General features: G+C 41.3%; 1 protein-coding gene across 1 annotated transcript in view; it reads left to right on the forward strand.

The window, feature by feature from the left end:
- LIX1 (limb and CNS expressed 1) overlaps nt 1-10,650 on the forward strand; it is a 46,368-nt gene extending 35,718 nt beyond the window's left edge. Inside the window, exons 5-6 of the mRNA XM_079783593.1 lie at nt 7,899-7,976; nt 9,858-10,650. Coding sequence (XP_079639719.1) covers nt 7,899-7,976; nt 9,858-10,145 — 366 coding nt within the window. The 3' untranslated portion in view covers nt 10,146-10,650. The remainder of the gene's footprint in view (nt 1-7,898; nt 7,977-9,857) is intronic.
- The last annotated feature ends 2,725 nt before the right edge of the window (nt 10,651-13,375 follow it).

Raw genomic sequence — 13,375 nt, forward strand, 5'->3', positions numbered from 1 at the left:
AACCTTCAAAATCTGCATATAAGTATATATTATCTCCACATTATCACTGAAGGAAGTGTACCATAGAGCTTAGCACATGGCAAAGCCAAGGTTCAGACCCAGGCCGTCTGATTTCTGAGCTCACACCCTTAACTATTATCCTATACTGGGCTGGACAGGTGAAAATTTACTTGTTAGACATGAAAAGTTTGCCCTCGAAAAAACTAAACTTGAATGCAGTTGAATATCTACATACATGCAGAGCTAGTGGGAATCAATATGCAATGTTATAATGAAGAGTTTTTGCACCCAGTAGTTCTATTTTTTTAGATTGGATCCTAAGAAGCACTCAAAGATATAAAGTTTTATGGACAAAAATGTTCATCATGAAATAATTTACAGTGGTGTTACAGCTCAGCCTGCTGTCACTAACTTTCAAATACCGTCTTTGGTACCTTTTAGCTCTTTTCCTAACTACAATGACATAGTCACTGCTCAAGTAGATGAGTCCTTCCTGCACATTTAAAAAATAATAAACAATATTTCCTCATCAGTCCCTAGTTTGATGAAGCAAAAATACTCTTTCTTCACTTGGTCCTAGGAAGATCTCGTTCGTCCAGTTTTCTCCTTAAGGGGCCATGGGCTCATGGACCTTTGATGTTGCTTGTCTTGGTTTGGAAGAGACCAGGTATCTTTAAAGTCTGCCCTCTGGAGCAGCCCAGGGCACACATCAGCTCATTGGTTCTGAGCCCAGGCTCTGGAGGGGGCTGGTCCCTTTCAGCCGGGCTGGCCTTCTCACCTCTGAATCTGCTTCCTCATTTGCATATAAATCAGGGAGCATAATAGCAGTGGCATTTCCTCACAGTACCATTATGAGGATCAAAAGGGACCATGTAGAAAGAGTCCAGGACAGTTGCTGGCATGTTGTAAATGCTCAGTGAAGATTAACAAACCTTATTATATAACTTTCTGAAGAAGGACTGCTTTATGCCTGAGGCTCCTGGGTAGATTCCTTTGACAATTTTATATAAACTAAAGGTTTCAGATGAGGACAGGGTAGCTTCCCTGCATGAACATTTCAGGATCCTTGCTGATGAATAAAAAGGTGGGACTATAGCCGAAACCGGTTTGGCTCAGTGGATAGAGCGTCGGCCTGCGGACTGAAGGGTCCCGGGTTCGATTCCGGTCAAGGGCATGTACCTTGGTTGCGGGCACATCCCCAGTGTGGGGTGTGCAGGAGGCAGCTGATCGATGTTTCTAACTCTCTATCTCTCTCTCTTCCTCTCTGTAAAAAAATCAATAAAATATATTTTTTTAAAAAAAGGTGGGACTATAAAGGGTACTTCTCCTTACCCCCAGTAACAATCTAAAGTCAAACAGAAAAAAATAATAAAGGGAGGATCATAACACAGTAGAGAGAACACAAACTTTTAAAGACTTGTATGTGAAGCTGGCTCTACCACTTTCTGCCTGTGAACTGAACTATTGTGAGGTTCAGCTTTCCATGTGTAAAATAAGAATTATAATGCCCATTGTATAGGATTTTTGTGGGACTTACATAATATGACATTTATAAAGTGTCTAGCAAAGTGATTTTCTCAAAGAACCTCATTTTTAAAATGTTCTCCCCTCTCAACCCAGACAAAAAATATATATAGAATGAATATTGCCTGCCTCAGTACTTAGTAGCTTGTATATGATTTAGTATTTATTTTCAGAAAATCAAGAATGATTTTTTTTTTCATTTTAAACGAATATTTATTGACTCCATATTAAATGGGACATGTTTAAGGAATGTTCCACCTCTGCCTGTGGACAGTTCCCTGCACTGTACCGCTGGGTACATCCTATAGCTCACTGGTCTTGTACAATTATTCGCACTCCTATAATGGAATAGCAGGCTTGTGCAGAAGCTCAGAATCTTCTTAGACATTTGTGGTTAGCAGAGCCAAGATCACAGCCAATGGAGAAGCTGCCTCATTTTAAACGAGCGCTGAGGTGACCTCATCGCTTTCCGTGGAGGTGCTGGGCTCCTCTGGCGCTATAGTGATGGGCTCTTCCGAATAATCACCAGTGACTTTCACTGTGGCCTCCTCAGTGGCTCCTTCCACAGAGCTGGAGGTGTGTGATTCCACGTCGTAGACAATTCCCAAACCTGTGTATTCTCTAAGTAATCCTCAGTGGTCCACTCTGCACCACCAGTGAGGTCTAGGGACGTAGGCGACTCTGGGTCAGTGGTTGGTGTTAGTTCAGCCTGTAATTCTGAGTCACTGGAAACGTCTGTGTCTGAGTCAACGTCCACGTGCGGGAGTATCGAGGGAAGAAGCAGACAGAGAGAATGCGGGCTCCTTGATCACGGTGTGGGCTGGGAGCAGCAGGGAGTGCAGGAGGCTAGGGAAGGTGGGGAGGCAGGTGGCACGCCCTCAGTGCCAGGAATGATTTTTGAATGCCATTGAGGTAGTCTGCCAAAGATGGGAGGCAAGATTTTCTCTTTTAATTCTTAAAATTCCATCCAAGTACTATGCAAGGCTATACTAACCACCTTTCAGTAATACTTCAATTGCCTTGGTATAGGCTGTGTTTCTTGTGTGGTCTATGTAGTAAGACATTTAAATATATGAAATAATTATAATCATGCTGGAAATGCTTCATAAATTCACAGAGGGGAGGATGGGGACAGGATGGGGTACAGAGGAAGGAAGAGGAAGATGTGAGGACAGGGAAAATCCAAAATCCCTCTCTCCAGTAGGGATGCTGGCAACCCAGGAGGAGGGCCTGGAGCACAGACATCCCTTTCTTTCCCACCAGCTCTATTGCCTGCAGGGCCTGCACATTCCTTGGTGGCCAGGCTTAAATGCATCGGCTTGTTTCTGCACATGATGGGAATTGACCACAGCCGACCCAGCAGTCAGTACCCCTGGTGGGTAATAGATGTGTGCTTACCCATAGATGACTACACCGTGTAAAAACAAGGCTGGTGTCTCCTGACTGCCCGCAGGCTTTCCAGGGGCGCTGTCAAGGAGGCAGGGCGCAGAGGAAACCTGATAGGCTTCTGCTTACCTTCACTTGGGCGGGAAGCCTGGATGCCTGTTTTGAGGTAGCCTTGCCTTAGAGGAAACTGCCTGATGTTTGGGGGGAGGGATGGTAACAGCACTAGCCACTGGGTCTTGTCAGGGTCAGGTTCGAGGCAGACTTTGACTGACGCCGGTTAATATATTTATTCTGCAGCCTAATGCAATCCAAGGACGAGTTGTTTATTTACATCTTTGCTAAATTCTCCAGGTTGCTTTTTAAAACCTCATCTCATAAACAAATTTCCTTTTAAATCCATTCTCTTGGGTGGGGAGATGGTGCCCACCTGTTTTTCAAGTTCTCCATTTATAGTGTTTGTTTTTCTTATTTCTGATGAATCACAGAACCAAGCCAGTCTCCCAGACGTGGTTCCAGAGAGAAACAGTGTGCATTCCCCCTCGCCCCTCCCCGCAAAGCAGCTGAAGGGCCAGTGTTTCTACCAGGAAGCACTGTGAGGACAGAGCCCAGTTGTAGTTGGTTAAAATGGAATGAATGACAAAATGAACCAAGAAAGCTGTAAATTTTCCCTGAAGAGAAAAAAAAAACCACACAAGGCTTGATTTTTCCACTTTATTTTAATTTTACTTTGCTGATCAGGACTAACTACATAATTTATGGGGCCCATGGCAAAATGAAAATGCAGGGCCTTTTGTTAAAAAACTAAGAATTTCAAGGCAGTGGATCATTACACCAAACTCAAGGTCCTAGGTGACTGCATAGATCACAAGCTCACATAGCTGGCCTTGACCATGAGACAGACCCATGAGAAGGGTCCAGACTAGGTGAGAAGAGTTAGGCACTTATTTCAGGCATTTAAAGGAGTGTCAAAAAACTCAGTAATCAAGATGAGTAGTAGTATAACACAATGTTGCATAAAGTCAAAACATGCAAAAATTCATGACAAACAAAATATCAAAATTTTAAATAATGACAGAATTTTAAATAAAAGACCCTGAACTTGCATGACTCGCCTTAAACTTGCCTCACTCACCTAACCCTAGTCCCAACCCAACCTTTAGGCCATCTGCTTGTTTATCTCTCAGGATGCCCAGACTCCCCAGGTTTCTAGATCAGTCCACAGAACAGATCCCGTGAGGAAAAGTCCTGTGAGGAACAGGACAGAGAGCTCATTGAACAGGCTTCCCTTAAAGGGACAGAACTTCGACAGGTAGAATACAAGTCTGGAAGACCAGGCAGCAAGGAATCCTGGTGAAACGAGGGAGCAGCCCTCTCCTAGCCAGTTGCAGTAATGCCAGGATTTCCGATGGAATGAATCAATGGGAGGCACACAAAGATTTCCTGGGTTGAGCCTAGAGCTCATGCAGCTTCAGGAAGATCTGAAGATAGTGAATTTGGTCTTATGAGGGGAAATAAAGAATTGGGACTATCTGCATAATGATAGCAAGATTAATATGTCTATGAGGAGGGCAAGACTTAGATGGGAACATAATGGAAGAAGGCAGAAAGAAGGTCATCTTCCCTGAAGGACTTTAGAAACAAGAGCAACACTTGAGGAAGAGGAGCTTGTGTTACTTGAAGAGAAAAAAAAAATGCTTGGTGATGGATCAGAAATTTAGATAAACCAGAGCGGGTGAGGAGGATGACCCTCATCCTACAGGCAGAAACAGTTCAAGTCTGGGGTTTTTTGAGAGATGTAGGTTGCCAAGGTACGTAAGAAAGGTCTCTGGTTCTGTTTGCAGCAGAATTTGTGGGTTCTAAAGTCTTAGGGGGATTGCCATATGGAATGACAGGAATTGGTTGGGAAAGGGGGTTTGTGTAGAGATAAGAATGAGAGCCTTGTAGGCCTTGGAGGAAGGATGTGTTATCAAGGCCACAGTTGTCAGAACATGGAATAAGATCCCTGTTAGCAACAGGCTATTCCTCAGACTGTGCTACCAGAGAGTAAGGACAATGCCAACAGGGCTATTGGAAGCCACAGAATAAACTCAGTGTATCTTCTGGGTTGTCAACTTTACATGAAGACTGGGGGTGGGGAGCGCAGGTGGAGGAGTGGAGGTGGTATTTATTTTCTTTAAAAAAAAAAAAATAAACATATACTTGGCCAGGTAGCTTTGGTTAAAACATCATCCCAATACTTCAAGGTTGTGGGTTCAATCCCCAGTCAGGACACATACAAGAATCAACCAATGAGTGCATAAGTAAGTGGACAACAAATAGATGTCTCTCTCTCTCTCTCTCTCTCTCTCTCAATAAAAGATAAACATATACAATAGAATATAAAATTCAAGTGGAGAGTTAAGATAAAACATGAAACAAAATATCTTATTTGTAAATATTAGCCCTCCTGTAACACCACAAAGACTGTTTCATATCAGGACATAGAGTGTTCCTATTCATCTGTATGGCTGTGAACTATTCAGTGAGTAGATTTGAAGGTAAGTTGGGGAGGGCAGCACAAATCCATCTTTCTCAGTCGCTTGGATTTCTTTGATAAAAAGCACAGTGGTGAGCGAGGTTAGGCAACACTTGGTTGTGGTTACAGAACAAAACACTCTCACTTTTCCAAATTAGCATGGTGATGTGACGGAGTGAACATCTGGAGTGGGGCAGGGAGAAGTGGAGGCGGGCAGGCGCGAGAGGAGCAGCCTCCCCGCACTGGACCCAGGGCCCTGGGCAGGCGGTGGGCTCTGTGTTTGGGGCAGGAGTCATTCTGCTGGTTTCCACGTCGGACTTTAATGAATGAAAACAGATAGTTTTGCTTTTACTGAGGTCTCTGGGGGGTGCTTACTGTGTAGAAGAACAAAATCCCAAACTGGATCCCAAACTGAAAAGAAGAAACACATTACATTCTCATGGCAATTTCCAACATGTTAATAGTGCTATTTGCTCTTCTGCTTACCTTATAGCTTTAAAATTTACCCAATAATCCTAAAATGTCTGAAATCCCAGAATGACTTTGTGCCTCCTGGTTTTCATAATGAAAACTTTTTTTATTATGAGGTGAAGACAGTGAAAGTCAGCTTTTTTGAATGGGCAGTTAGACATCTGTCCAAATGTAAGGTTTTCATGACCAGGAAGTTCCTTAATTGTGTTGTTATTTCCTGATCATTATAAGGTTGTGGTTTGTGGTATTAATCCACAATAAACGTGTCTCTGACCAAAAAGAAAAGAAATGCAGATAACTTCAGTGGAAGACTGCCAGATCTAATCACATTAGAGAAATAACATCATCAGCACATTTATTCCCTTTAGCTTGCCCTTGATACCGTGCAGGGCAAGGATGAAGCTCATAGAAAGTGCAATGCTGTGCTCAGCACTGGCCATTGGAAACTGTGGGTATAATTTTTTTAATCTTTATTGCTAAAAGGTTTACGTATGTCCCCTTTCCTCCCCCCATCAATCCCATCCAGCCACCCCCACCTCCCACCCCAGGCCCTCACCATGGTGGGTGTATTTTAATGTCAGTTCCACTGTATTGTTCATATTTTAAGGAATTTTCTTGACTGAATTTATAAATTTGGGCGTATTTTTACAGTATTTATAGTTTGCCTATTATATCTTTTATATTTATTTTTTAGTCCCGATTTTTTAAATTTAATTTTTTCTTTAATATGTAATGTTGTCACATGATTCAAAACTCAAAAGGTGCAAAAGGATGTCAGAGGGAGTTCTCCCTCCCTCTTCGGTCCCCAGGCATCCCTGTTCTCTCCCAGGGGGCAACTAATGTCACCTGATTCTTTTGTATCTTGTCAGAACTCTTCTAGGCATTTACAAGCAAATATTTATCAAGATGTCCTATTCCATTTTTATCAACTAGTAGCACACAGTATACAGGTTGTGCACTTGGCTTTTATTTTATTTTAACAATACATCACAGAGATTCTTTACATTAGAACCTAGAGAGCCTCCCCATCCTTTCTTTATGACTGCACCGTATTCCGTGGTGTGGATGTATTGTAGGGGAGGAAAAGTAATTTCCCTGAACACTTCTGAGTTCTTAGCTAAGACTCCTGTAATAAAAGACAGATTAACAAGAGAAAAACATGTTTATTGACATGTCTGCCCCGTGTATGCATGAAAAAGACCCTGGGAAAAATGAATACATCCTGAGGTGGCATAGAATTCAGGATTAAAGACCATCATAATAGGGAAAGAGGAAGGGGATGTAGGCTTCTTAGGGAAAGTAGGTAACTTTAAAGAAAGATGAACAGGCACTTAGAAGAATAAATGTGACAAAGCCTGTGTGGGTGTGGTGTGGACTTCCAGTTTCCTCTTCTAGGATGAGTCCGCCTTCCCGGGTTAGTGAAACGCCCCGGGAGGGGATTTATGACAACCAGGTGCCTTTTGGAGGATGTGTCTTAGACAGATAAGAGGAGCTCAGAGAGACCCTCTCTCTATATTTGCTGTTTTTTAAGTGCCTTCAGCTCAAATTAATCAATATACCAAAGTGGCATATTTTGTGGTGTCATGTCCTAAATTCATATTTTGGGTGGCATATTCTGCTGCCCTTCAATACTTTATTAAGCCATTCATTTAAAAATGAACATTTGTGATATTTCTAGTCTCAGGCAATTTCAAAAATTGCAATGCCTATAAATTATTCTCTGATGCACTGGTCTATTTAGATAATTTTTAATGTTGAAAGATATGTATACATTATTAAGCCATTTTGTTGTGCAAATATGGATATAGCAGGAAAGGGAAGGAAGAATGCTCCAGGAGCCTGGGACTCTGGTGTTTGAAAGTCTCAAAGTGTCCTGACTATCTTTTGTGTCCTGTTTCCCTGACAGAGTTGGGGGTCAGAGTCACGCCCTGCTCAGCTCTCACTGAGGCACTTTTTTCACGTTTCTGCTTTGAGACTAATGACAGGTGTTTGGGTTTTGTAGGAGCTGATGACCATTTTCCAACTACTACACTGGAATGGGAGCCTAAAAGCCCTCCGTGAAACGAAGTGTTCCCGACAGGTGAGGTTTTACCATCCAGAATGGCCTTGTGTTGTACAGACAGATCAGATGGCCATGATGTCTCTAGGAGGTTTCCTTTATTTGGACTTTTTCCTGTTAAATTTGGTGCTTTGTTTATTGAGTAAGAGCAGAGGACACATGAATAAATACACATAACTATCCTATATAATAAAAGGGTAATATGCAAATTGACCCTAATGGCAGAACGACTGCTCAACCAGTCACTATGAGGTGCACTGACCACCTCTCAGTTCCTTTCCCCAGCCGGCAGGCTCTGATCGCCTGATGGCGAATGGGGAACCAGGGGTGGGTGGCGGCAGGGGGTGGGGCTGGCTGTGAGAAGCCGGGGAAGATGGCCCTGATCTCAGGCCAGGCCTAGAGACTATACCCGCACACTAATTTTGTGTGTCAGGCCTCTAGTGTTTGTATATATATAACAGTCCAGTTGAGTCAGGCACTGACCAAATATGCATACTGAGAACATTGACTAGGCATAGGACTGATTTAGATATTTGTACTGAATGATGCCAAACAAAGGGATCATTGAGACAGACTTGATTTCTAAGGCAACTGTGAAATACACTCCATGTACCTGCCCTCCTGTTAGAGTGTGTGCCCTCCTCCGCTCTGCAGTGCGGGAGGAAACCTGAGAGTGCACCACGTGGGGACCTCCGCAGTGACGGGAGGTAAAGTTGACGATAGCAGGACTTTTCTCACAGCCACCAAAAGTCCCCAACGGGCAACAGAAATGCTTGTAAAAGTGGGCAGGCTGCCATCCAATCACCCCAACTTTTTGGTTTGGAAATTTCTTCTTTATTTTTAGAGACAGGGTCTCACTATTTCTTTGCTACCTATGAGAAGCACCCTCTCCCCTCCCCCCCCCCCATTTTTTAAAGGCAAAGGCAAACTCCTTCCTGTGTACTTAATGGTTTTCACCCACTATCCTCCAAGATTTATCCTTCCTTTATCCACCGTTAGACTTTGAAAGATGGGAGTTTATTTTTAAGAGTTTGCTAACAGGAACTTGCATGAGGAACAAAGCCTCTACTAGTCAGCAAGATGAGGTGGATGTAAGCATTACCATGCACTGCGGCCCCAGGAGCTTTTAGTTGTTCTTTGCGTAGAAAGTCTGGCTTTCAAAATGTCAAAGATGGAAAAGAAATGAGTAGCTGACAATGGCTTTGGTTATTTTTCCTTTTCCTTTGATTTTACAAAAGGCCTTTGAAATATCCGGGGTTCGTTATAAACACTTTTCCATGATTGTTTTTAATTTGTTAAGGTCATAAATAAATACCATATGTTCCTGAAAATAAAAATAAGCAATGCATTCACTCCACAAGATCTTCTTAAAGTGTCTCCATCAAACCTACACATGATGTTACAATGCATCGGCAAATTTTTCACACGAGAATTGACAGTTGGTGACTAATTTTTAGTTGTTTACAGAAGTAAGAGACCATGTACATGAAGGTACCATTATGATATCAATAATGATAACCTACATTCCATAATACGTTTTAAAAGTTGTTACCGTCATTTCTGTGAGCGATTTAGACTGTCATCTTCCTTAGGCCAGCAGCACACTTCCTACCGAGGTCAGACCTCTGTTTTGTGAATATTATTGAGTCTTCCTGGTGTTAGTGTTTTGACTCAACCTGGAGTAACTTTGCTTTGCTGCACCAGCTTAGTCCTTCATTTTCTGTAAGCAGTACGGCATGGGACTTGGCTACAGTTTGTGAACATCAAAGAGGCCTAGTGGTAAGACCTTCGTGGAGGTGGAGGAGGGGTGGAGGCAGAGGAAAAGAGGCGCCGGGAGGCCATGAACACAGGTGCCTTTGGTGATCTTTGCTGACACTCAGGACCTTGTCTCTTGGCCCCCAGGAAGTCATCTCCTACTACTCCCAGTATTCGCTGGATGAAAAGATGCGCAGCCACATGGCCCTGGACTGGATCATGAAGGAGCGCGAGTCACCAGGAATTCTGTCCCAAGAGCTACGAATGGCTCTGAGGGAGCTGGAGGAAGCCAGGAAAGCAGGACAAGAACTGCGGTTTTACAAAGAGAAGAAAGAAATCCTGAGTTTAGCCCTGACTCAGATCTACAGCGATCCTGACACTTCCTCACCCAGTGATGACCAGCTGAGCCTCACGGCCCTCTGTGGCTATCACTAGCAAGGCCAGGGTCCAAGAACCAGAGGCTGGCAGAGGCCAGACTCTAGCATCAGGAAGCTGATTAAAGGAAGTTATCAGAGGCTTTAGTCCCTATAGCTAATACCTGAAGGCTGTACTAATCCTCTCCACCCATTCCATTCACAGAATCTGAGAGCAGTCAGGCCCTTTTAGGACACAGTGTTTTTCATCACACTCACAGTAATTCTACCTCAGAAGGGAAGGATGGAGACAGGTGGTTTGAAAAGTATTTGCGAGGGCCTGCTCCAACCTAAGGGCTGGTTGACATGTGACTTGCTAGATTATATATGTTGTTTCAGAGAATGGGTCAGGGTAGCATCCCCCCAAAGAACATCAGCCAGGACTGGGGGTGAGGGAAAGCATGATAGCAATTTTCATTAAATAAAAAACATGGATTGGAATTAAATAAAAACGTGGATTGTTTTTAAAAAATATTCAAAGTTCAGGATTTCTTTCTAAACTTTGTAAGCTAAAAGAGCGTACACTCTACTGGCTGTACTCCAAAACCACAAGGGGGATTTCATCGGGACATCCCACTATCAAAGATCTTGAAATGGTAATAGTATGAAACTACTGAAAAAAAATTAATGTGGTTTAAAATGCTCTTGTGATATTTTTTTTTTAATCCACACTCTTCCATATGGGGATAAATATCACTTACAATAGAACCCTCAAGAAGAATTCCTCAAGAATTAATATTCAATTTTTGTGAGTTCTGCAATCAGTCATGTTCATTTATAATTTGCAAATAGATAACTTGAATTGATTTGTTTTTATTTTTGCCACCACAGTCATATATCTATAATGGAGAAAGTTATTGGCATTTTAAAGGTTGAAACATTTTGAAGAAATCATTAGCATTTAATGATGTTTGCTTTGATTAGTTTCTCATGCATTAGAGAGAAGAAATCTTTAGCGGCCTTTGTTGTTGTTTAAGAACATAAGCCACCGACTGGACTCTTCTTTAAAGAAGGTTGAGACATTGCCACTTCTCTTTGAAAAGGGCTTGGGTCAAACAACTGATTAGAAAACCAAAAGCAAATACACACTAAATTTTAGATGATCACTCAAATTTAAAAATGGCAGCAGTGACAATTTTAAACATGTAGGTATTTCCATATCTGACATGAAAAGGATTATCTTGCATTGAGTCCAATAATTCAAATGAAAGAAAACTATTTTCTCAATCTTAAATAAAATTTCTTTTTCTTCTTATTTAGGCAAATGCAAACTAACTTTCCTGAAAGCTAAAACTGTTGTTATTACTTTAAGCTTACAAAAAATATGATTCTTTGGCCTTATATCTAAATATGTACAAAAGTATTTAGCACTCCTTAAATCCCCATGAAAACTACTGTATGCTGGTAATATATTTTGGAATTAGCCATAATAATAAAAATTAACTTACATATTACATTTCCCACACTAGGGGAAAATTTACCGACATATCTGCCCTACACTAATGTTTTGAAAAGGTGAAAATATATAGTATTATATAAATTTTATTTAAAAATTATTGTTTTAACAAAAATTGCATTCCTCCCCCATAATGAGGCTAAATGTCACTCACCTAGAAGAAAACTTTATTCTTTTATATTCCCAAAAAGGAATTAGAGTTAGTGTTTGCACGTTGACTATATTTTGAGGAAACTTTTTCTATCTAAAGTAATTTTTTATCAAGTCATCACTCTACCATTTGAGAAAAGCCGCAATTTCGATGTTGAGTGCAATTAAAGGGAGGGCACCTTTACTGCATTTGCAGCCTTTGACAATGACCCCCTCAAGCTGACACTATCTAATTAGATGCAGGAACAGGAATCAGCTAGGAAAATATCAAATTTACTTTCTGCCTATAATCAGAAAACTGCGTCCACTATCAGTTTTTCCGGGCTGATCAACACTGCCCCCTCTTCCTGGAATGGCATGGAAGCTACAACAAAAGAAACAAGACTTAGGTTCCCTGCCACTGCTGGTCCCTCCAATGCTCATTTAGAGCAAATCAACTTGAGCTAAGACATCATGGCTGTCAGTACCTCACAGAAACGTCTATAATCCTGGCCCAGAGAAGAGCAGAGCTGAAGAGCACATGTAATATTATTTTTCCTTGTCTACATACTGTTATCAATAGCACACTGCATTGAAGGGGATCCGAGTGAAGGGTGCTCAATTTAAGTATATGGAGCTCTGGGTCCTAACCTTTTGTGGCTATAAACCCTTTGAAAGTCTGATAAAAGCTATGGACCTTCTAGGAAAAACAGGACCAAGTGTATACATTTAAAATTAGACGAACAGTTTCAGAGAGTATGTAAACCTCCCCAAATTTCCATAGATTTCTCTTTCCGAGAAGCCCCAATTTACAACTCAATTTGAAGAGGTGCTCACAGTCTCATAAACTTCTCAGCAAAAATCTAACCTAGCTCAGACATCCCCCTGTGGAGCCTATTTCTAAGATAAATGCCATCATCCTTAAATATAAAGTTGCACTGTATTTAGACAAAAGATAAGTTTAATTTTCACAAAATCCAAATATACCTGATTGTTACAAAAAACAAACATAGCTTAAACTAGCTGCTAGTGTGAGATATCAGAATATAACAGATTTAATAAAGTCATTGTTCCTCTAGTGATCAGAATTCAGATGGCCATTTGTTCAAAAGCTATAGTCCACTGATAACATTTGCTGTTAAAATCATTCACCTATTTCTAGCAATAGATATTCTTGAAAAATTGTATCTACATCAACCATGAATCTGATCAGCTAGGTCTCAGGAAAAGGAGAAAGAAAGCATAAAGGTTTAACACTTTCCTGTTTCTTTAGGGAAAGCTTTTAAAGCTTACAGGTGTTGTGACTTTATCTCTGAAATACTTCAGAGAATTATGACTTATACCATACTATGCCTTTCTTTCTTGCTAAAGGACAAAGGAAGTCATACTAAGAATATTTGCATTATCCTTGACTATGTTCGTAGGTAACCGCTATTCAAAATACTACCTTTTATATATTGTTGATATTTTTTTGTTTTGCCTTGAAGAAATGCAAATATCAAGAATTCTTCTATGGTGTCCATCATGTTAAAGAGGTAATGTAAGATTGTTTTTAGCCAGGGCTCTAGAAAAACAAAAGGCATTTTCCCTACCACAGTGGTTCTCATCTTTAGCTGCACGTTAGAAATACCCAAGGAGCTTTTAAAAAACCCTAAATGTCCAGGCCA

This window comes from Cnephaeus nilssonii (assembly GCF_951640355.1).
Source record: "Cnephaeus nilssonii genome assembly, chromosome: 2".
Taxonomy (NCBI): domain Eukaryota; kingdom Metazoa; phylum Chordata; class Mammalia; order Chiroptera; family Vespertilionidae; genus Cnephaeus; species Cnephaeus nilssonii.